Source organism: Asterias amurensis, chromosome 20, assembly GCF_032118995.1.
Source record: "Asterias amurensis chromosome 20, ASM3211899v1".
NCBI classification, from domain to species: domain Eukaryota; kingdom Metazoa; phylum Echinodermata; class Asteroidea; order Forcipulatida; family Asteriidae; genus Asterias; species Asterias amurensis.
The window spans coordinates 8,629,433-8,655,343 of record NC_092667.1 but is presented as its reverse complement, the minus strand read 5'-3'; the positions used below and the strand labels follow the sequence as shown (position 1 = coordinate 8,655,343).

Sequence of the window (25,911 nt, the reverse complement as noted above, 5' to 3'; positions counted from 1 at the left end):
TTGCGACCGAAAATTGTTTCGTGCTAGGGTTGTTTCAAAACCTTCACTTGAAAGGACAACTTGAAGCGCCACAAGAAGAAAAGTTATGCTGTCACTTTTCAACTATAACCTTATTCATAATTAAGCAATGTCGCAACACGTCGATGTCACGCATCATCCCCATGCGACAAAACCTTCAAACACAATATTGGACACTTAAAAGCGACACTTGAAGGTCAATACCAGATCAGCCGGCCGGCCCACAAAAACCACTACCCATCGTGGTGCCGGATGAGGTGATGGCGTCCACACACACCGCTACAACCTCCCCAACACACATACAAGTGCCCCATGTGTCCAAAGACTTTTACCCGATGTCATGACAACCGTGTAGAAAAATCTTCATAAAACGGCCAGTAAGATGATGATTATGGAGTCATTCCTCCCACACCCGACCACCAACCTGCTGATGAGATCGCTCACACAGAACCTTTGGAACACCCCGTCATGGATCAGCCACGAGTCCATCCTCTTCAGGAGGACCCAGTCGAATTGCCAGATGCCCCCGAAGACAAGTGGGTTTCTGTAACGCACCATCTAAGTGGTCGAACATTACAAGACACTTACGATTTTCGAATGGTCCAGGGTGCCGAAGCTCTTAATCCAAGGATCAATGAAGAGGATGCGATCGTGCTTTGTGGTTCGGTACAGTAGTTTGGACGTGGTTCCATTTTTGAGCGCCGTTGCCAAATTGTGTGGGTTATACGAACAACGCAGCATGGATATGTTAAAGTGCGCCATACCTGGTCTTTCACTGCGCTACTTATTTCTGACTTTGTCCGACGACACACATTTTTCCCTCATTGACAGCAAAAACAGAGATTTGTACTATCTGATGAAAAAGAATATCTTTGGTGGCCCTTTTATAGTTTTTCATAGGTAACATAAAAAAAAAAAAAAAACACATTATATAATTGGGGGCGACAAATTATGCAAAAAAGGTAATTGGCTTTGATGCCAATGCTTAATATTTGTTGGCGATAATATACAAAATATTCCAACTGGTGCCTTTATTAGACGAAAAGCCGAGGAAAATTAGAGCTGACACGGAGTCAAAACTATGGGATAAAGACCATTATGTTAAGGAGAAAGGACGATAAAGTGTAGATTTGTGAATAGAATGTACGCGCCGAAGCTTCGCGAAGGCGAGTACATTGTATTCACGAATCTACACTTTATTTCTCTGACTTAAACTATTTCACACAGTTTCAATGAATTGGGTTTCTCATTAGTAACAAAACTAGTGAGTCTAAAGACGGTTGGTCACATTATAAATACTTTACAACATGTACAGACATTCTTTAGTGCTTGCAAAATAATCGAGTACAACGTCAGCTTGCTCAGCTAACAACAATTATTGTGTTACTGTGAAATTATTGTGATTTTTCTGAACTGGAAAAAAGGTTTTTGTAAATTGAAAGATATATTCAGCTAGCCAATGTTTTGTTGCACTTCATCCTACCTTTCAGGTACAGTCAATTTTAAAGTTGAACTATTGTAACGAATACTGTAGATTATGTTTCGAATCTACACTTAAAGGCAGTGGACACTCAAAATAATTATTAGCATAAAACCTTTCTTGGTGACGAGTAATGGAGAGAGGTTGATGGTACAAAACATTGTGAGAAACGGCTCCCTCTGAAGTGCCATAGTTTTTTAGAAAGAAGCAATTTTCCACGAATTTGATTTCGAGACCTCAGATGTAGAACTTGAGGTCTCGAAATCAACCATATAGACGCACACAACTTCGTGTGACAAGGGTGTTTTCTTCTTTCATTATTATCTCGCAACTTTGATGACCGATTGAGCTCAAATTTTAACAGGTTAGTTATTTTATGCATATGTTGAGATACACCAACTGTGAAGGCTTGTCTTTGACAATGTTACCAATAGTGCCTTTAAGTGTAGATTCGTAAAAATAACCTACACTTTCTACAATAGAGTGACGTCACAGAAATAGTTAAACCTACACAAATTCAATTGAAAAGAAAAACGAGTAGGGGCAGGAAACATTCACATGGACGGTTTTTGTCAACAGACTCGAACCGTCTTCCAATTTCATCGTTGCTTCTGTCATAGACACAACTGCTTCCTCAACAAAACAGATTATAATGAGATGAAACAAAAGAGCTATTTACAGCTGCAAGATGAGAAAAAACCATAATATCTTACATCAAGTACCAGGGATATATAACCACATTGAGATAACTGAATGCCAATGGGACACAGAAAAGAGGGGAAACTTAGATTTGAGAAAATACTTTAAGGCAATGGACACTATTGGTAATATTGTTCAAAATAATTATTAGCATAAAACCTTACTTGGTAACGAATAATGGAGAGAGGTTGATAGTATAAAACATTTTGAGAAACGGCTTCCTCTGAAGTAAAGTAGTTTTTGAGAAAGAAGTTGATTTCGAGACCTCGGATTCAGAATTAATTGAGGTCTCGAAAACAAACATCTGAAAGCAGTTCATTGCTGAGGGATCGATGTTTGGGCTGGTAGAATGCGATTTGCATGTTCATCCAGCATTAAAAGAGGTGTTTCAAGAAATGACACAAATCTTAAAAAAAAAGCTTATACCAGTCAAAATTATATCGGTGATCATATATATGCGAGATTATGCAGAGCAGGAAGGTCTCATGGGCAGCCGCTTTTCTCCTTTGGTACTTATTGTCTGATTTTCTTTGTTAATTATGTTAAATTGATTTTAATTCAATGTTATTTATGGATGAATTTTACATTCCCAATAATTTTTGTTTGTTTTTCTGTTAAAGATAAAATAAACAATACTTTATTTTCATGAAAACAAAATTTAAATAAAAAGGTACGTGATAGTTGATTGTTTGTACGAAAGGTTTAAGGAATAACACAATAAACAATTAATACTGAAATAAGCAAATTGGTTTTCAGCTTATCTGCATTTTATTTACTGCCTTTTACCAAATACCTATATATAATACAGCTTCATCGTGGCATTCATTATGTATAGATTTCTTGGAGCTAATTCTAATGGCTCATTTATAAACCAGGGTATAAAGTCCAATTTATCAAAGTTGAGGAAACATATTCCACAGTTTTAAATTCGGTACACCTTGCTCATATCAATTACAGCAAATACGAAATTGATAAGTTACCACTCTTGCATTGGAACACGGAGATCTGCTCATTTTCTAAAATGTGAGCTTTGTCTATTTTAAGAGGAGATTTATTATTATTATAGTAAGGTCAAATAAAATAGCATACAAAACTATTAAATCAGTTACCCTCTTCTTATTGCATCGTCAATTAAGACTTATCTTCAGCTTGGACTTTAGAAACCTAAATACAGTAAAGAAGTACATTGAGAAGAGCATCAAGCAAAGCTGAGCTGAAAAGAAACGCATATGCTCATCAGAACTTATCTGAAAACATTTCAAACTTGACCATGAATAAAAAATACTATAAACCATCATTTACAACGTTTTACATATTCTGTCATGAACATACTTTAATATATAACTTTATTTAATCTGTTACTTTAAAATGAGAGTTGTAATACTGTACTGATATAAGTTTCCACCGAAAAGAGGAGAAGTCAGATATACATTTCAACCAGAAAAAAATATATCGTCGAAATAATAGTCTTTGGCAATATTTAAATTAAGGGATGGGGCTTCATGGAAGACTGCATAACAGAAGCGTCTACATAGTCACAAAATATGAACACTTTGGGGAAACTGTATAAATACTCCAAAACAATTAATACATTTTATAAAACAAAATAAAGAAAATCATTGTGTTCAACAATAACATCAAATAGATCATACTCAAAGGATTGTATAAAGAAGCTGTTATAGCTATTAAAATATTGTCAACTTGGATACATAAAAAGTACAACTACAACCTTCAACTAAAAGATAAGATGTAAATTAATTGCTGGAAGCGAAACAAAAAGTTGAAGTTACAACAACAAAAATAACTAAAAAGCTGAAAGGGGCAGCATATGTTTTATGCTTTTTGACTGACTCTGAAATCAAACAATCAAGTATTATATACATATATATTTTACCAATACACCGATGTATTTATTGGTTTTCATGAGAAAGATTTTGGTTCATGGATTACAATTTTTACCAATTCTAGATTAAGAAACAGATTAAAAGGAATGTTCTTTGTTGGTGATTTGTACATTATGTATTCCAGATTTTAGTATTCAAGAACCACAATATAAAAGACTGTACAGCATTGGGTTTTTGAAGTGTACGCCTTTATTCATTTAAGTTGTCTAAGTTTCATGAAACTTTCTTAAAGAGGATGATATTGAAACGGTCAAAGTACATGTACATAATTATATTAACTGCCAGTGCCTTAAACACTATGACAAAACTATACGTGGGGGGAGGGGGGGGGGGGGAATTCAAGTATTTGGCCCAGAACTTGGAACTAGTTATTTTCAAAGTAATTTTTTTTAAATCAGGCTGCAAATTTGCCATTAGAAGGATACTGGTAAAAACTTCAGTCATGATGACATCATCAATTATTAAGTTACATGAAATCCAAGTGTAAGATTTAAAACAAATGTAACCCCTGAACAACACAATTTTTCACAATATTGTTGAAACAAACTGCATGTAATTTCTTTCAAAAACTTGAACAACTATTTAACAAGCTTAATTTCACTTATTCTGCTGGGGGAAACGGGAATAAGGAAAGTTTATAAGGGCATGGATACATGAAATTAATTTCTTCCAGGTAAATTACAATTATTACAATACGTGGTCACTATGGTTAGACTGCAAGACTTGCAATCACAGGGTTGTCATGGTTGTAGGTTTGAATCCTACTAAACTACCCACTGATTTCACAATGACTAGAACAAATATTGTCGTCTAGTTACTAAATCACAATTTCTTGATTTGTGCTATTCATAATCATAAATGCTAAACCAATGTTTGTATGAGACTGTTGCCAACTTGGTGTTTATATCCCTTGTGGGAGTTTGCTGAGTTCCTTTGACAGACAGATCGTTCAAAAAATAAGAACAAAACAATAAACCACCAAGAATTCACCTCAAAGAAGTCTTTTCACAGAGTTCATAAAAGCATTAAATTTTACAAATTTTAGCAATGTTCTAGAAGAGTTTTCGAAATGGGTGTGTTTGTAAAATTAATGGCTATTAATTTTAAATGCATTGTTTTGAATTGTTTGTATCATAACTTAACATGTACGTCATGCATTGACAATCCTCTATGCCGACTCCCTCTTAACTAAATGGTCAATCAATAGACCTTTATCACGCTGTCACCATCTTGGTCATGTTCCCTCTTTCCAATAACAGTAATGAATGCTAACATTCATTGCGCATGGCGCCAGACTATTTATTCGTCCAGCCTTAGTTTGGTTACAATGAGTTGGAATGGAGTGACCACACCATAATAAAGGTCTATTGTAGTAATATTAATAATAATATGCATTTATATAGCGCTTAATACCAGGTTTCTAGTAGTTTATATTAGATCACATAGGTTTATACTTTTAAAACAAAGTATGTTGCTCCATGAGCGGAATGAATAAATCCTTTCAAAAACATAGTTGCTGGACCATCCTGTTGAGTATTAGCTAGCTTTTTTACATATTGCACACTGCATGGTTCTTGTTATAATCTTACATCATAATAATACATAGGATTTTTCTGACCATGCATTTCCTGCACCAAATTTACATATCATTGAATGCTCATGCTTAACTCTATAATAATAACCAAGTAATACAATAATCATTAGATGATTAGTAAATATTAGTAAAGTGTTTTTATTTTTGCCTGAATATTTGAGACTATGTAAAACAAAGCTAAGGAAAGAGTCAAGTTTGCTTTTTGCTGATTGTTATTGGAAAGTACCACAAAGCTTATGTATTTCTACCCAACAACACTCTTAAAAAAATTATTGGTTGCGCTTTTGGGAGTCATTGTCCCTGTGTATAACGTGCAGCAAGCATTTTTTCATGTACATACTATTTAACTTTAAGAATGGCATGCTATACATAGCTATATGTGACATCAATGAACGAGCTCTACGGATATGGACTGGCTGATCAAATCATGTCCATAATATAATTAGGCTGTATCTGAATGGGAGATTTTGAAACGTTAGGTGGCAGCAGACTTCCCAGGTAATTTTCCATTGTTTACGTTGTTCTGTACACGCGCACATTACCGAGGACAATGAATTTTACCCGGTAAAAGTCTGCTGCCACCTAGAGTCCCCAAAGTCTCACATTGGTGGCTACAGCTACAACAACAATTGTTGTTAAGGTAGCCTGAACATCTGACACCACACTTTGAGGCTCATGAATAACGCCAGAGACCGACCTCCATATGCACCTTTGACTTAAGAAAAATTCAACTGACAAAGATCTTTCTGTGAGATATAAAATATAGTATCTGGAATGCATTTTAGTCATGAATTGTCGCAGAATATAATCACTCTGTGAAATCTGGCCTCCCTTGCTCCTGAAATGGAATAGTCCAGCTTTCACATTGTAATTATCCTCTGGAACAATGAACTCATATCCATAAAATAGTTGTATAAATATATGAAGTGGTCTTTAGATATGTGTCAGGAATACATGAAATGGTGTCAGCATCAAACTAAACTAAAGAGGACTGGGAGGGTAAACAAAGAAAGAAGAAATTTGGTTCTACTGCCATGATATTTGTCCTTTTCAAAGCAAATGTTTTTGTTATACCTCGGTAACAAACTGTGAAGTTTGATTGGTCGAGAACCAATCATTTGACGCGCAACAAAAACGCATGTTACATGGCTCGACGGGCCGGGTAACATGAAAAGTGATGTACACCGGTGTACATCACCTTGATCGTTCCCAACGTTGGTCGATTTTCAGCGCTGTGTACGAAACAACCGCGGGTTCGAGGGAATTGTTTCTTGTTCGTCTGCTTATTAAACAATGAGTAGTCCGTTGTAATAATGTTTTGAAGATGACAACAGAACTTTGAGAAGAGGAATAACAGTTATACAAAGGTATAACAAAACAATTGTTGCACGCTGTGACTGGGGTCCATGAGTTTTGTAAACCCTCGAGGGAAAATGGCACCCTCGGCTTCGCCTCGGGTGCCATTTTCACCCTTGAGTGTACAAAACGCCATGGATCCCGTCACAGCATGCAACAATTGTATAATGGAGTACAAGGGCCTGACCTAATTATAGGGCTGTGATATGTTTGGTGTTAGAGCATTTCATGGTTGCACATGTTATAACCCATAGTCTACAGGCATAATTGTGTGTAGACATTGTGAACATCATAGCTTATTTTTTTAATGAAAAAAACAAAAAAACATAGGTATAAAATGGCACATAAACAAAAAGATATGGCAAAAATATTAATGCTTTTCTGATGATAATTTTTTTTTTTTAAATCTGACTAAAGTAGGAAGAATATAATGCCTTTGTTTACATGTGTACTAATTGTAGCGTTACCCTTTGTGGACTCAAGAAGGGCAGTGTACCTGGGTCACGTCATCTGAGAGATCCGTCTGTAGTGAGGAAGAACAATATTCTCTGGTAGGTGTAAACTAAACTCCAATGCCACTAAGATGGGAAACTCCAGCTGAAGAAACTCCTTGCGGTTCTCTCGGAATGTATCCTCAATCTCCTGCAGGAGTAAAATCAAAGATAGTTTTCAAACCCAGCTTATTTTCTATACATACTGTACAAACAACAGAGCATTCATAGAGCGCCTTTTTAACAAGATCAAAGCGCTATAAAGTAAGCAAACCAATGGAACTTTTCTACAAGGTATTACATTTAGTACAGATAAGTTTTAGGAGATTTATTGAAAAATGGCTAAGAGTACAATTTTTAATGGATACTGGGAGGTTGTTCCACATTATTTTGTGGAGCAGCAATGGTGAGAGTCTGTTGTGAGCAGATACAAGTGTTCTGATGGTTGAGTGTTTAGTTTAGGCGTGTTTAATCAGTAGCAAAATGTATGATACACATTTCACAAATCATTCTTGAATTTCCAAGCACCCCTCCCTCCAAGTGCTACTTGACTGTTTGTATAAATAACAATGGCTTCTTAAATAGCATTAATAAATACCTTGGACAGTTTCGCTATTTCTACTGGTGGAGAGCGCGTCACGTGGGTATGTAGAAACCTTTGTTTATGACCGGTAAAAAGTGTTGAAAAATGGGCGTGATGCGCGATTTTGCACCTGTGATTTTAAGACAGTTTCTTCATTCCAATTGGCCGAGAGCAACGGCCGGGACAGTTGTGCCACATCACGCGATACGCGCAACGTCCACAGCATTCCCTTATAAGGAGTTGTTTAACTGAGGGCGGCGGAGGGCCTTACCATTTCATAGCTGGAGGGGTGTTGTGTTGAAAGAAATCATTGAACAGTTATAATTTATTTTACCTTTTGACCAAAAAGTGTTGATGTTTTTTGACCGAAAAGGTATTTATGAATGGGAATCAAAGTGTGTTGAATCGGTTTTCAACTTGTGGTTTAAAACCGCCAAGGCCTGGTTCTTGATAATTTACCTCGACTTCGTCTCAGTAAAATTATCAAGAACCAGGCCTCGTTGGGATTAAACCACTAGTTAAAAACCTCTTCACCGCACATTGATTCCCTTATTCATATCCATCACTTAATGATGCTCAAGGCGCTGGAGCATTTAACTATACCTTAATGAGATTCTGCAAGTCTGCACCTTTGTTGTCATTCAATTTGGCAGCTAAAGTCAGACACGCACCTGAGGGGAAGATAGATCAATTCATTAAATAATTGCTGGTTTTAGCAATTTCTTAACTGCTATCTGATTGAACAGCAAACCTGCCAGGAGACAAATTGGTCTGCGTGATACATATACATGTGAATGGCAGAGGAATTATGCACAAATTTACATAACCGAGCAAGTCACTGGACAATACATTATTTATATTTAAATCATAAACTGTTTGTTGCCTCTTCTTCAAGTACTTCTCCTGGTCAAGCTAAATTTATTTAAATTTTTACTTGTTTAACTGTTTGCATCCACAGGACAATTATACTTGCCGTTCAAAAGAATATGGCTTAAAGGCAGTGGACACTTGGTAATTACTCAAAATAATTATTAGCATAAAACCTTTCTTGGTGACGAGTAATGGGGAGAGGTTGATGGTATAAAACATTGTGAGAAACGGCTCCCTCTGAAGTGCCGTAGTTTTCGAGAAAGAAGTAATTTCCCACAAATTTGATTTAGAGACCTCAGATTTAGAACTTGAGGTCTCTAAATCAAGCATCCAAACGCACACAACTTCGTGTGACAAGGGTGTTTTTTCTTTCATTATTATCTCGCAAGTTCGATGACCAATTGAGCTCAAACTTTCACAGGTTTGTTATTTTATGCATATGTTGAGATACACCAACTGTGAAGGTTAGTCTTTGACAATTACCAATAGTAAATAATAAATATCAGTTTTGAATGAATTGAATGAATGAATAGTGTCCATTGTCTTTAATTGAGAGCACTAATTATTAGATTTGTTACAATTATTAGGACTTCAAATTAGAGAGACACAGAGGAACTGTTTTTGTCATAGGACATGGTTCACCCTGGCGTTTTAACAATTTAATCTACTACTAGGATTTAACATGGCAGTGTATTTTTACAGCTTACACAGTGACTTCCTATGGGCATGTTAGGTAAACCTGGGCGACTGGTGCGACTAGTGTCAAGGTCACAACTTTTGTTTGTTAAGTTGTTTTTCAACTACTCGGTTAATCGCTCGACACGACTCCTTCAAAAGTAGTCGTGACTACCTGTTTGGTGAACCAATTGTGTCGCTCACAACTATTCATGACAACATCTATATCTACTTACGAAACACAATCAGACATCAGTGACACAATCCTTCAATTCTTTCAGCAAGAACTTTACTATTGCACCTGCCACAAACATTATGCTACAATGCATCTTTCGAATTAAAAATTAGTCGCATTTAGTGTTGAGGTTGCGACTACTTGAGGCGCGACTAGTCGAGTAGTAAATTTCGCTAGTCGCCCTGGCCTATTGTTAAGTTAAATGCTGAGTATCAAACTCACCTGCACACAGTTTTCTGTTTTCTTTATTAATCTTTCCATAAAGGACTAGTTTCTCAAAGTACACATAGGCATGAGCCAGTGTGATCAGCTCCATATTGCATTCATCAACAGCTATCTTTCTCATCTCCTTCTTAATGCTGAGGGAAAACAAACAGAAAAAACCATCAGTAATATACAAATTATTGCTAGAGAAACAGAGTATTTCATTTGATAAGTGTATGTACTTTTTCATTTCAGAAAATAGACTAGCATCATGGTGTGGTCATCCGTGGCAGTTCCCTATACGTTATCACACAAGCCTGAGTGGAGTTCAAAAAAATTGCCCTATGTCCAACAAGGTCAAAGGCCAAGTTGGACATTGGATGCTGACATGCTATATTTTACATTCTGCAAGCCTGTGTGTGATAATGAATTTATCTCAAGGTAACTTGTCGCGTAGATTAATGCAATACGTGGTGTTGGAAGACCTGTACATTTTGCGTATATTTAGCTTACACTATAGCACAATACGGAGATAGGAGTTGACAGATCAGAATCAAGGATTTTTGTCTTCAAGCAAACTTACTCTCTGTTCATAAAAGAACCAGACTACCAGAACGAAAACGAGAACGTTAAAAATGCACGCCCTCGATTGGTTGAATAAACGTGGGCGTATTCTGCGTGGAGTATTTCAACCAGTAGATTGCGTTCTCTTTGCATCGTTATCGTAATCGTTTTCATATCGCTGCAGTGTGACTTGGCCTTTAGAATGAGTTTAATTAGAGGACAGCAAGATGGCTGTACCAGATGATAACACACTGCTATCAGGGCCCAATTTCATAAAGCTGTTAAGCATAAAATACTGCTTGACTAATTCCTTTGCTAAGCAAAAATTGAGTGGGGCACCAGCCACAACAATGCAAACTCAATGTAACTTTGGCTGGTAAACTGTTTCTGCTAAGCAATACTATTCTGTGCTTCGCAAGTTTTTGTGCTTACACGCTTAACACTTTTGCTCTCAGAGCAGATTTGACCAAGGGAGTAGTCACCACGATTTCATCACATGACATTGAGGTTGGTTATCCAGCAAATATTGTCTGAGCTTAGCTACTTTGTGTGCTTCAGCTGTAGTTATTCACAGAGCCTTATTATTTGGTGGTTTAAAACTACTAAATGGCATTTTCTGAACTACGGAATAATGTTGTCTACAGACAAAAATGAAGAATTCAACTTTGAATAAGAAAAATTTAAATACCTTCTAAGCTTGCTTAGAGACAAGTCTATACTTGGGAAACGTTCTTTGAACTTCTGGTTGATGTCCTTCTTGAGCTCAGAGGGTTTAGTGTAATCCAAGACAGATACCTTCAAAATCAATGAAAACAAATCCCAAATAATTGTATTGTATTGTATTATATTCATGAATTGGAACAGACCCCATTAGGGTTGCAACAGTAACAAATAATGCATTGTGTGCATAAAGTAGTATGCAAAGCGTAAAAAATGAAAATACACGCATATTACACAATGTGCTTTCCAGGATGTGCATTGTTTAGTGTGCACATTTATTTTTAAGGATGCGCCATATGCCTTTAACGCACAGCGTATCAGGGTAACATGAGTGATGTATCCCTGTGGAGATGCATCACCTTGTTTAAACCCACCGTTGGTCCATTTCCAGCGCCTTGTCAAATTAGAAATATGCCCAAGTTTGAGGGGAAATTGGCAAATGGCCCCTTGGGTGTACACCAAACCATGGATACCCCAATAGCAACAATCTTTAACTGTACACTTCCATGTAGAAACCCTAGGAGTACCGTATTTTCCTGCGGATAAGACGCGCCTTATCTGACTTTTTAGACCCCAAAAACATTGATGCGTCTTATCTTTCGGTGCGCCTTGTCTGCTGACGATTGATTTCTTTTTGATGATCACTGCGTGAAATAAAATACCTTCATGTCCAGTTCAAATCAACGATCTTTGTGTGAAGAATCCTCACTCAATAATGCGGTCGAACAAGGCTATTCAGACACTGAGACCGTATTTTCGTTCGAACAATGCCGCAATCCCCCAGACGGTCCAATTATTCCAACAATGCTGCAACGTGTTTATTCCCCATGACCGTGCTTTCATTCCATTAATGCCGCAATGCGTCTAGCTTTCGGTCCAACAGACGTCGGCGGTGTACAAACGTTTTTCTGTGTGGCCGGGTATTCGTTCCGAAAACGATTGACAGTCAATAACTTCATACAAACGTCATTCAACGAACCGCTATTGTGTGGTAAACTTTGAGGGTTTTTATTGTAGAGAATAGAACAACGATCTCTGAAGTGTGCTTTAGGCTGCACGTATTTTAAAAGGATGGGGTAATAAATTATTTTTGTATTTGCCCCTTTTTAGACCTTTGTGATTGATAAGTGCTTTGGGAACTTAACTGTCATATTTGGTAGGACAAGAGATTGATATTATTGTTACAATAAACGTTCAAACCATATTAATATTTATTGCCTCTTTTTAGACGTTTGCTTTTAAAAAGTATTATGGGAACGTAGCATTATCTTACTAGGATATGATTTGTATTTGTTTGTAAGGCCAAATAAAATAATACAACACTAGCCAACAAAATTAGGGAAGAAACCACATTTTATTTTATTGAATTATTTTATTGCTTGAAAACTTCGGGTAGGAACGGTTGTTAAAATCATGTTTGCTCTTGCATGAAACTTGCCTGTAAAATCAACGACGTCCAAGTTCAGACTCGAAAAATCTCTCAAAATGACACAGAAAATTAGCCCAAAAACGCAACTGTTCCGAGGTCTGTAAATTTAATCACGCAACACAAAAGTGCAAGCAGATATCATGCCTATAGTAGTTGTTACTGTGCGTGTGACAATAAAAAAAATTTATACAAGAAACATTGAACGCTAGAGGGCGTTTTGGAACAATGTAATAGCGTGAGGTTAAACGCCCTCTATTGGTAAAAATTACGTGAACCAGCAATAAACGCATTGAGGCAAGACTCAACGTGTCTGGGCATGCTTGGGATCCGCACAGTCACGTGGGAATTTTGGCGCATTTTCAGGCAGCGCAAATGCGAGGGTGTAGCGCAACCCGTCGGCGTACATCGCTCAATACGGTGCCCACATGTCTCCAACATCTGTTGTGCAATCTCGAGATTGAGCAGCACAATCCACAGTGTACATGTGCATATTAATGTGCATGCAGCGACATCCCGGCCGGAGGATACATTACTACACACACACGCTATGTCCGTCTGTCGTTGCAATGTATCTGTACCATGATTGTGGGACGTCGGATGTCCAGGGAGGCATTGTGTTCATGTTGCAAATAAAATTAACTTCAGACAGTGCGTGGACCATGGTTTCTGCCCGCTGATTGGGCCGAACTTTATGTTATTTACAATATACAACGTTGGCTGATTGGATAAAGGTCGGTATACGTAGGTTCTCAAAGGCAACAAATTAGGTCTTTGTGTCAATGTACCGACACCGGGTGGCGCCAGGTGTTCTTTTGTGTGCGGTTAAACGTGCGCCTTGTGCGGCGGTGCGCCTTGTCTGCTGACATTTGAATTTTTTTGGGTCATTTTAGCGTCCTGCGCCTTTTCCGCCGAGCGTCTTATCCGCAGGAAAATACGGTAGTTTCATAGGTCGATGTGTGTTAGCACTGTGTACTCATTACTTTCCTGAGTCCTGTGAACAAATATCGGAGGCATCTTACTCGGGTGGGATTCAAATCCATGACCTTTGCAGTTCTAGAGCAGTGTCTTACCAATTAGACTACCGAGGTTGGCCGGTAGCTAGAGGCAGTTCGAATCCTATGTTTTGGCAGCGGGTACCGCAACGATATCATAAATGTGACCCACTCTGTGAAATCTTTGGTTTGGTTAACCATTAGAACACTTACTTTTAGGCAATAAAGCTATGAATACAAAAATTTTGTGATCATACTTACGTCTGATTTGTAACCTTTTGCACACACTGGTAGTTTAAAATATCAGTTTACTTGTAACTCGTTTTTCAAACAAAATGGTGTAGTGGCTAATTTCAAACGGGAGTAACTCAGCAACGCGATACACCCCAAAGCTTAAAGACACATCCCAAATTACTGCTGCTGATGTGTTCTTTCCAGCCATGCATATAACTCAATTCCTGAAATTGCTTACATCTGACTCATTTTCACAGAGCGGGTCACAAATATTAAATTTGCATCGGGGATAAAGAAGTTAAATTTGCATCGGGTGATGCAAATTTAACATCTACATGTATTATAGTTTCCTAGGGTTATTACTCACCATATATGAGGTAAATGTCATGACCTTTCTATGTTTGCCTGTATGTAGTTCTGGATTATCTAACTCCATAGGGTCATATGGAAGGATACTGGGTGTGTGGTCTAAGAGAGATAGCTCAGAGTCACCTATTAAAAAGAAATACACCAATTAGATTATAGACACCAATAATGTTTTATTGTCTGGAATGGATTACAACATTTGATTTAATCTGGCAGTTAAATTAAATTCTTGAATATTTTACACCAAACTCAGTCTCAAAACCCTCGAACCCGTCCTTAAATATTGTAAAGAGGGTTTGGACTGGCTAGATTGTAATAGCTTTGGCCAGAATGTCTATGAACACGTTGCCTTGGATCGGCGAGTTGGTCCTTGAAAATCGTTTGTAACCCTTTGTTATAAATTGCATATGGTCAAAAAGATGTTTTAAAAGTAGAATACAATGATCCACACAAATTTGCCTTATTCCTTTTTCTTTAAGATCTAACACGGTCGGCCATTTATGGGAGTCAAATTTTTGACTCCCATAAATTGCTGACCGTGTTAGTCGACGAGGTAAAAGGAAAACCACGCAATTTCAAAGCATGTTTGTGTGGCTCATTCTATTCTACTTTTACAACATCTTTCTATCAGTATGCATGTTAAAACAAACGGTTACAAACGCTTTTCAAAGACCAACTCGACCGATCCAAGGCATTGTGTTCCTATAAATACTGGTTATGAGTTGGGTCTGTCTGTGAACGGGTAGCCTTGGGATGGTGGTGATTGGGTGGTTTTGATTAGGGTGGTGGTGATTGGGGTTGTGGTGATTGGAGTGGTTGGGATGGTGGTGATTGGGTGGTTTTGATTAGGGTGGTGGTGATTGGGGTTGTGGTGATTGGGGTTGTGGTGATTGGAGTGGTTGAGATGGTGGTGATTGGGTGGTTTTGATTAGGGTGGTGGTGATTGGGGTTGTGGTGATTGGAGTGGTTGAGATGGTGGTGATTGGGTGGTTTTGATTAGGGTGGTGGTGATTGGGGTTGTGGTGATTGGAGTGGTTGGGATGGTGGTGATTGAATGGTTTTGATTAGGGTGGTGGTGATTGGAGTTGTGGTGATTGGAGTGGTTGGGATGGTGGTGATTGGGTGGTTTTGATTAGGGTTGTGGTGATTGGGGTTGAGGTGATTGGAGTGGTTGAGATGGTGGTGATTGGGTGGTTTTGATTAGGGTGGTGGTGATTGGGGTTGTGGTGATTGGGGTTGTGGTGATTGGAGTGGTTGAGATGGTGGTGATTGGGTGGTTTTGATTAGGGTGGTGGTGATTGGGGTGGTGGTGATCGGTATGGTAGTGATTGGGGTGGTGGTGATTGGGGTGGTGGTGATTGGGGTGGTGGTGATCGGTATGGTAGTGATTGGGGTGGTGGTGATTGGGGTGGTGGTGATTGGGGTGGTGGTGATTGGGGTGGTGGTGATTAGGGTGGTGGTGATTGGGGTTGTGGTGATTGGAGTGGTTGAGATGGTGGTGATTGGGTGGTTTTGATTAGGGTGGTGGTGATTGGGGTTGTGGTGATTGGAGTGGTTGGGATGGTGGTGATTGAATGGTTTTGATTAGGGTGGTGGTGATTGGAGTTGTGGTGATTGGAGTGGTTGGGATGGTGGTGATTGGGTGGTTTTGATTAGGGTTGTGGTGATTGGGGTTGAGGTGATTGGAGTGGTTGAGATGGTGGTGATTGGGTGGTTTTGATTAGGGTGGTGGTGATTGGGGTTGTGGTGATTGGGGTTGTGGTGATTGGAGTGGTTGAGATGGTGGTGATTGGGTGGTTTTGATTAGGGTGGTGGTGATTGGGGTTGTGATGATTGGGGTTGTGGTGATTGGAGTGGTTGAGATGGTGGTGATTGGGTGGTTTTGATTAGGGTGGTGGTGATTGGGGTGGTGGTGATCGGTATGGTAGTGATTGGGGTGGTGGTGATTGGGGTGGTGGTGATTGGGGTGGTGGTGATTGGGGTGGTGGTGATTGGGGTGATGGTGATTGGGGTGGTGGTGGTGATTGGGGCTGGGTACTAGGTGTTTTACCTCTATCCCACTGTATGCCAAGAGGATGGCCAGGGATCTTCCTGACTGCTGGAGAGTGAGGAGAATTCAGGATATCTAGACTTTGCTGTCTGCGATACGCAGCTTGCTCCCTCGTTGGTATCAAGAGATGACTAAACGATGTTTCCTGTAGACAACATTGAAAAATCGTTACAGAGAAATAAGACCATGAACAACAATCCATCCTCAGTGATTTAAGGCCGGTTCATACTCGCTGCGACTGCGTGCACACACCCGACATTTCGAAATGGGACTTAACGTTCATACTTCATCAAAACAAAAAAATAGATACGCACTAAATTTGCGTTCGCGTGCGGAAACGAACGCGTCAACTTCTGTTCATACATTCGTCAGGTGCAAGGATTTGTCATAAAATAAAATGCCTTCCGTTCAAATCTTTATCGCAAATTTTCCCAATTTCCTTCCATGAGGTCACTGTCCTCTTTACATCTCGGTATTCTTTCAAGCTTGTGTTACACATATTTGCAAAAAGAAGCACAGTTTTTATCTTTTCGTATCAGGTTCTTGCCATTATTCACTGAAATTGCGTCTACGCATCCGACAAAATGTTAAAATATTTCAATACTTCCGACTACGCATCCGATTAGTCTGTACATCCTAATTTTTAATTTTGAAAAATTCATACGCATTTGCGAAAACCGATGTCGCACTGCGCTTCCTTTTACGCACTGCGGACTTTAAAAAATGGGTCTGGCTGCGTACGCAGTGAATACGCAGCGAGTATGAACCGGCCTTTATGCTCTAACTATCCACCGAAACACAATCTTCAGCTCAGCAGTCTTACATGTACATGTAATACCAATAATAGCATAGTCTTATATAGCATACATGTATGCATCCACCAATACAGATAGTGATAGGCTTATTTATGTAGCACCTTATAATAAGGGTTTACAAGGTGCTGCAGCAGTGCACTCGGCAGTCACTGCCAGAAACACCGGGGGTGAACCCCTTTGATTATTGATTTATAAGTGAACTGGGCTATTTTATGTGCACACTGGAATGACAGCTTCAACAAGTCCTATTCGAAGGACGAAGCAACAATGGTCAAGTTTCTGGCTTAAGGACAAAATGTGTCAGAACCAGGGCTTGAACTAACACCCTGCTGATCACAAACACATTGTGCTTGACCACTCGGCCACGACCATGTGGCATTGGACCAGTAGCCGTAACAGGCATCAGTGCATCAGCAGTCTTGTTGTTCCCCTCACATAGTTCAATTGTTTTAGTTGGGTTTCCAACTTAAATCCACTCTTACCATGGTTGGTGGATCATGTCAGGTGCAGTAAAGAAACTCACTTTCGTTTCATAAAAACCCCAGTTGTGGTCAGTTATAAAGTACAGAGCTCTTTAGTGGTCTTAGAGCAGAGTGTCCTTAAAATTCAAGCCGCAGGTACCTTTAGATGTATGTACTGGCTTTTGGTTTTAGAGATAGTAGGGCACCTCCACCTCCATTTCAGCAAAGGTACATGTAGCAAGATATGGTGTGTCATGGCAAAGCTGTCTGGTTCACCAGACAAAAGCTCTGGTTTTGTCAGCAGCTGGGTCTGGGTTCTTATCCCCATCATGACACTTGTGCTCTTGATCAAGGCACTTAACCCCAATTGCTCCATAACAAATTAGGCAAGGTATACCTTCCCTAATTTGTTATGGAGCCATTGGGGTAGTGCATTCTGCTCTACAAACCAGGCTTCTAATGGATGATACCCATGCCTACATCCTTACAGACTGTGAAGGTGGTAACCCCGTTTTAGCCCCAGGAGTAGGTGGAAAGGTGCCCCTGGCGACCCATACCGCTAACCCATATCATTTAATTTTTAAGACCTTACCTTCAAGTGGCCAACCATGGCCAACATATGAGACAATCTGTCATAAACACATTTGTTTAATAAATATTCAGTAACCCCCCTCCCTCCCTTCTTTGCAGTCAATCACTGGGTTCTACTAAAACAAGTTTACATACCTTTCCTTCACCCAGTTCCCCACCACCAAAGGTAGGGAGGTAGGATTCAGAACCAATTCCTCTATTCCCTGAACTTTTCCTGGTCCGGCCTGACGTAACACAATCAGAGTCATTTCTAGAGAGAAATAATTGAAGTGTTTGTAAATGTTAGTCTTTTTTTAGCCAGTTGACCTGTAAGTGTTCGTTCAGAAAACATTCAAAAAGCTACTTTGCCTGAATCTTTTTTTTCATTTTTTTTCAAAAGCTGCCTCACAGTGATGCTTTGAGGTGGAGCAATTTTGCTCTTGTGATGTTTCTGACTCGCAGAAAGAAACCTTAGTTACAAGTTTCCCCAGGCTTCGTTTTTGGGGCATCTTTATGTTGTTTTAAAGCAGTGATTGTTGTGTCAATGTAGAGATTGATAATATCATTGTATCTTACAAATGTATGTGTCTGAGAGCCTTGGAGAAAAATTATGCATCTAGTGATATCACTCTAGTGATATTGCTCTCTGCCGTCTAAAATCAATGTTATTGACAAAATAATTTGTTTTTTACATTGATGTGTATTTTATTACACATCGATGAAAAGCACTGCATGCTTATACAGAAACTACATGTAACATCTATTAAATCCTTGCAGTACCTGCTGCCACCATCTTTGATGAAAGTCAATGCAAAAGTGGTGCAAGGGTTCTATTCCCAATGCAAAACAAACTAATGTTAAACAATGATAATTTTACCTTAGAAGACCATGCTGACTGCGTCTACTATACGGCAAGACTGAAAACAGCGCAAATGGAACCTTGCGAGGGGAGACCAGAAGCACTCTAAAACATAATCAAGTTAAAATTACATGTAAATATAGGTTACTGCATTTGTAGTGTACATGTTGGCAAAACTGCTTACTCCTGACATGCCTAAGGCAAGAAAATTAAAGATTGATTATTTTCTGATTCAGTAGCTCTATGAAAACTGGGCCAAGTAATACAAAATCAAACTCTGATCATTGAAACTATCATCTGATGAAAACTGGGCCAAGTAATACAAAATCAAACTCTGATCATTGAAACTATCATCTGATGAAAACTGGGCCAAGTAATACAAAATCAAACTCTGATCATTGAAACTATCATCTGATGAAAACTGGGCCAAGTAATACAAAATCAAACTCTGATCATTGAAACTATCATCTGATGAAAACTGGGCCAAGTAATACAAAACCAAACCCTGAACATTGATACTATCATCTGAACAAATTGATTAAAATAAAATGTGTATACGTGTAGCTTCAGTTGAAAACGATGATTGACATGTAGGTCTATGACTTACCAACATTTCCTTGAACATTATGACAAGCGAGCAGAGTATACTGTTAAAAACGTCTATACCAAACCGGCTATTTTCAAAACCCTAACTCCAACAAAAGAGATTTTAAACATGGTTGTACCAGCAAGTTTACTAATATTATTTATAGTTAATTCTTATTATTCACACCATGCAAAGCTTCAATTATCACTTACATGAGTAACATGTATACACAAGGTTAGTACAAATTATCCTGGCTTTACAATTTTCATAGCTTTTGCAGGAATGTAGTTTATAGAGAACACGATTTCATGTTTAAATTTTTGACTGAAAAGCTTTTTATTTAACTAAATTTCAAATTTAGATGCAGCTCCCCCCCCCAAAAAAAAAAAGTGTTACAAAGAAATCAACTCCAATCACTAGGAAAACATCCTCAAGCTAGCCCCGAAAATCAAACAAAATATATTGGAAGAGTACATTGTGTATTGCATACTTTTTCATAATGTGAGCATCTTTCTGAAACAAAATATCTACATACTGCTCAATTTAATTCTATTGAAACAAGATTTTGTTACCCGACTTGATCGACAACCACTGGTCAGAGTGTGGAAACTCTAAGTATCTTAAAACAAGGCTGTATAAATATACGTCTAATCTACCAATGAAATGCATCTATGCAATCTCGCCCACAAAACATTACGTAAGTAAAACAAATATAGACCGCTTAAACAGAATACGTACATTTATGCACAACACGTCTCCTTGAAAGTTTTTAAGACAGGGAATGTCAAAGACCAGTATTCTCACATGCATAAAATAACAAACCTGTGAAAAATTGAGCTCAATTGGTCGTCGAAGTTGGGAGATAATAATGAAAGAAAAGAACACACCCTTATCACACGAAGTTGTTTTCTTTCACATGCTTGATTTCGAGACCTCAAATTCTAAATCTGAGGTCTCAAAATCAAATTCGTGGAAAACTACTTCTTTCTTGAAAACTATGTTACTTCAGCTGTTTCTCACAATGTTTTATACTATCAACCACTCCCCATTGCCCGTTACCAAGTAAGGTTTTATGCTAATAATTATTTTGACTAATAACCAATAGTGTCCACTGCCTTTAAACGTGATTGTAGTTAATTGTTTCATCTTGCAAAGTTTTATCCACTGCGAAATGAAAATCAAAACGACCTATAGAACATAAAACTATGTATATTTGTGTTTTCAGTTTCAATGGTACAAGAAAAGCAACAAAAAGGAGGAAAGCATCTGATAAGTGACATTGCGGCCTTGCAGCCCTGCATTGCGTAAAAAGGAACAATTAGTACAAGGAGGAGTGAATGGGTATTTCACAGGTAGGGGGTGGGGGGGGGGGCCCAAATTTTATGGCTCTGCCTACCACCGAATACTACACCAATCACCATCCCCCCTTACTGTGTAGCGCCAACTTTTAGCACTAGCTGCAGGCCTGATATTTTACGGAGGCAACAAAGGCGATTGCCTCCGTGCCCCCATGTCATTGCCTTGGTGCCCTTGAAATACTCAAAGTATAAAATTTACCATTTCCTCATAGGGTGCTGTTTACCAAAGAGAAAATGCCTTGGCGCCCTTGCCCTTTTCAAAAATGAATCATACATGCTTCCATGAGCACTGATTCTTTATGGTAAGCATAGCCATAAAATTGGGCCCTTCTTGTTTGAAAACAAATGTAGGGCAAAAGCTTAGGCTATGATTTGTGCTCATTCTCGGTACCTCATGGAGATCAAGAACAAATCAAAGGAGGGAAAACAAAAGGAACCCACAAGGGAATAATAAAGACAGGGGTACTCCACATAAATTGTGTACAAAATCAGCAAAATTAGCCAGACAGAGAAAAGAAAGATGATGGGTTAATGTTGATGGTGGATAGATGGTGCAGTTAACCTTTGTTGACCTTTTTCCCAGTGTGTGACCTATTTTGTCATTTGTGTTTATTTTATGATTCCTGCAAGAATTTACAGCAATGTGTTCTGGCATGGGCCACACAAATTAGCTTCCATTCCAGGTTTAGTTCAATGGCAGAGATAATGTTTGACAGCATTAACCAGTAATCATTAAGTACATCTTGTAAACCAGTGTACGCAGGGAATAATGTTATCCAGAAATATTTGGTGAATATTAAGTAGCAACTGATACATTTTATGCCGCTATCTATGAACAACAGAAATCACTCACAAATTCTACATTGTACAACATAGCATTGTGTGATGTTCAATGTCGGTGCTTACTGCTTAGCAAAACAAAACATGCTGTGTCTATGATTGATTGCAACATGCAGGATGCCCTGTGTGAAACAAAGTGCAAGTGTGGCACAGCAAACCAGTGCGTCTGAATTTCACAGACCGCCAAGGTGCATTATTAAATCAGTCAGTAAGTTTGCAATGTCTACCTGCTTGGCTTGTGGGCAGGTGGCGGTAATGATTGCACGTGTATGATATGTGCACTAAGACATTGCAACCTCTCCTTGGGTGAACTGATGACTGTGTCGGTATCAGTGACCAGGGTCTGGGCACTAAACACAGTATGTGGAAAAGCAGAGTGATGGCGATGGTGGTGAAGATGAGACTTGTAAACAGCGCCCTCAATGTTGGGAGAATCGTTTGCCAGCCCGTGATAGGGGCGGCGTTTGGCGAGGTCAGCAGCAGATGTAACCTGGGTCTGAGCACTGAGAGGCAAAGTTAACTGTTTTTTTTGCAGTGTTAAAAATTTGAAAACAATTATTGTGTCTTTGTTAGCTTGATGTTGATAAGTGTTGCTTTATTAAATAAAACAGACTGTCAGTTTTCAATCAAGCATTAGTTTAGAGGTTAATTCCAGACAGCTATTGGTAAGAAGAATCAAGTTTTGAACATTTAATCACACCATAATTAAGATACAATGTTCTTGAAACACTGAAAACACATGGTTGGCCAACAAATTGTTTGTGTTTCCATAAATAAGGGACCCAGCTCTTGAAAGTTGAAACTTGCATCCTTTTACTTTGCAATTATTCTATAGCAGCGCTGTGTATTGATGGAGAGTTTTTGAAAGACTTGTTATATTACATGTATATTATTTCTAACACGAGTATTAACAGAACCATGGGACAGACTCGAGCAAGGCATTTAAGGTTTTCTATCGAATCAAAATGTCTGTTCATAGTATACTATGAACAGACATTAGTAGTCTCTTTCTAGTTCTGAGGAATGTAACCATGTCAAGAGCTGAATAAGTTCAATGAATTTCAGCAAACATTAAAAAGATAAAAAACAAAATAAACACGCAACTCTTTTTTTATTTTTTATTTTGTTTAGGCCTGTCAGTGTCAGTATCACCAGTGTGGATAAATTTCCGTATGGCACCACCACTTTTTACTCATTTTTACAAAAAGGGATATCTCGTTGAGGTTAGTTAGATACTATATTATTTCATATCAAATGAAAAAGTGGTGGCCCCATACAGAAACTTTTCTACCAGTGTTACTGGGCTGGAAGTTACAGTAAACACTGTCCAGTCAGTCACTGTTACGTTATGGCTGTCTTAGGTTACTTCTAGAAACTATAAGGCTACCCTGTGAGCCTTTTAGGGGTCTAATATTTTGGGCCTCCCTAACGGCAGAAAGACAACAGTGAATACCGAGCAGAAAATTGCATTTTCTTACGATGTTTATAATTTCATTCAACAAAAAGGAAATACAAGCATTATAAATATATTGAGTATGTGGGGAAAGTTTTGGTAGTGTAGTACAAAAGAAACTTCAGTTATTGCTGGCTAACGGTCGTAAAATTTTCACATATCAACGCTGATTTTAAAAACGTATAGCCTAGCGTTAATAAGGAGGCCCAAAATATTAGACCCCTATTAAGGCTCACAGGGGAGCCTTATATATCCTGGTCTCATGTGTTTTCAGTAGGATAACAGGAAAATTGTTCACAATCAAAAACTAATTTTTTTTTTCTTTCAAATAATCTATCCAATTTTTTAACAATAACCATTTCACTTCATAGTGTGTTGAAATTTTTAAAGTTTTGGTTTTACGTTGCGAGAGACAGTCCGCCATTAACAGTGCTTATGCATGCACGACATTGGAGCAACGTCATATTGTTTTCACACCTTTCATTGCTTGGTATTTTATTGAATATTCAGAAGCTAGTATGGCGTGCAAAATAAATCAAAAATATTATTCAATTACTATTTAACAAATTTAATTACATTTTTGCCCTAAGGCATTATGGCTACTATATTAGAATCCAGAGATATCATAAGGCATGAAAGTAAAACACCCCCCACCCCTTGAAGCAGTCACACTTCATAACAATCCATTTTCCCCCATTTCAGACCAGTAATGTTTGGTTTCAGGAGATAAGAAACCAATCTATGATATTTTCTCTTTAATGTAGACTTAATATTTATTACGTTTATCAGAATTTGTTACAGCATGCAGTATATAAACAAAAAAAAAGTTGTCATTTTCACTTAAAATATTTTAATATTTTCCCCACATTTGCACACCATAGAATCCCAAATAGTAACCACCTCATGTGATCCATCTAGTGACTAAAACAGAATGAATGAAACTCAATCTAGCAGATAGTAATTTTGGCATGAATGTTGGCATAATAATGCACTAGTGATTAGTACCAAAAATCAATCATTTTATAAATGTTTGAGCATAACCAACGACAGGAAACTTTATTCTCAGCATGATTAAGCCTGATGAAAATACAGACCGTGAATAAACTGCATAGCTTCTGTCACCAGTGCAGCTTGCACAATTTCGCAGTAAACGGGAATCAAAGTTGGGGACCGAAAACATATGAGATTAGGGTCGATAACGTATGACGCTACGATATAGTTTCTAGAAGTAGTCTTAGGTGAGCCTGAGTCAAATATACCCACTGCACTAGTATAATCCATTAAAACCTTTTTTTTCATTTACGAAATCACTACGCCCTACGATTCAGAAGAAAACACACAAAAGCAAACATGCCCGTTCTCTCGGCGTTCGAATTCGATACATTATTATTTTAATAATATATGTTAAAAAACTAAATAAAAACAAAACAATTCAATTACGACTAACCGTGGTCTTGATGCTGGATCGAATTTACCCACCAAAAGTGGCGACCCTTTAGCAGACATTGACTTGTTGAGTCTTGTGCTGCCCGACATACTTAAAGACGCCTTGGAGTTTGACCGTGTTCTCACTCGAACGTCGGGGGTAATCGCCACCTCTGTGCCCCCGGTGCTCATCGCCACCTCGCTGGCCGAAAAGTCAATCTCTGTACGTACATCTTGCGCGTCGAGATTGGGTTCCGAAGAGTGTTTTTCGGCAGACCTTTTGCCGGTTTTTCTCTCCCCTTGGCTGTCATGCTTGCCCTCTAGTTTCACGGGAGTGAATTCACCACCGTCAAGAGAGATATTGGCCAGAAAATGGATAGCATCTGATCGTCTCTTGGCACTTCTCAAATATCTTCGCCTACCAACATCCGCCATCATCCAGGTTAAAATGAATCATTCAGCAGTATTTTTAACGTCGAGTCTGTAGAGCGCCACCAAGTGTTCGAATGACACCAACTGGAAAAAACAACTTTTGGGAAATTATTTCAGTACAGGAGGCCTAAAAATAATAAATAAATCCATTCTGTTCGATTCGCATAATTTACTCAAACTTGAGGTAGGTTCGGTCAGCGAACGCAGGACTGTATGTCTAAGATACAGTCATGGTTGACCAGCAACAACTTCCCAAAATTCAATGGAAAAAAAGTGTTTCTACTCATCGACCCAGATCCTTGGGTGTGTGGATCAACAGTCTTCATAGTTGTGAGTCACACTTCTTTAAGTGGAGGTCAAGAGTTGCGTGACCGAGACAGTTCGTGATCTGGGAGTTAATCTCGATACTAGACCAAGTTACGAATTTTTTAGGACCGATAATTAACATATATTTAAAAAAAAAAGAATTACTGCGCACCAGAACTGGGTCTTAAGATCTAGTTAAAAAATACAAAAGAGAGATAACCACTTGCAAATTTTCCTCTGCACAACACAATAATTGCACAATCAAGTAATTGCAACAATTTATAATGCTCCACCTGCCGCGCATATCAACCATGGGCGTCAATCCGGGGGGGGGGGGGGGGA

General features: G+C 38.5%; 1 protein-coding gene across 2 annotated transcripts; it reads right to left on the bottom strand.

Moving 5' to 3' along the window:
- Positions 1-2,948: 2,948 nt before the first annotated feature.
- Positions 2,949-25,269, bottom strand: LOC139952314 (CDK5 and ABL1 enzyme substrate 1-like). 2 transcript variants are annotated; one of them, XM_071951411.1, is made up of 10 exons: positions 24,854-25,269; positions 22,181-22,456; positions 19,188-19,274; positions 18,467-18,581; positions 16,465-16,609; positions 14,416-14,540; positions 11,362-11,468; positions 10,128-10,264; positions 8,729-8,796; positions 2,949-7,693 (listed from the first exon to the last, which is right to left on the bottom strand). In XM_071951411.1, the coding sequence occupies exons 1-10, from the start codon at positions 25,267-25,269 to the stop codon at positions 7,553-7,555; spliced, it is 1,617 nt and encodes a 538-aa protein (XP_071807512.1). In that variant the 3' UTR covers positions 2,949-7,552. The 2 variants fall into 2 exon arrangements, with proteins under 2 accessions (XP_071807512.1, XP_071807514.1); XM_071951413.1 differs by lacking the exon at positions 22,181-22,456 and having other exon boundaries at positions 24,854-25,266.
- Positions 25,270-25,911: the final 642 nt, after the last annotated feature.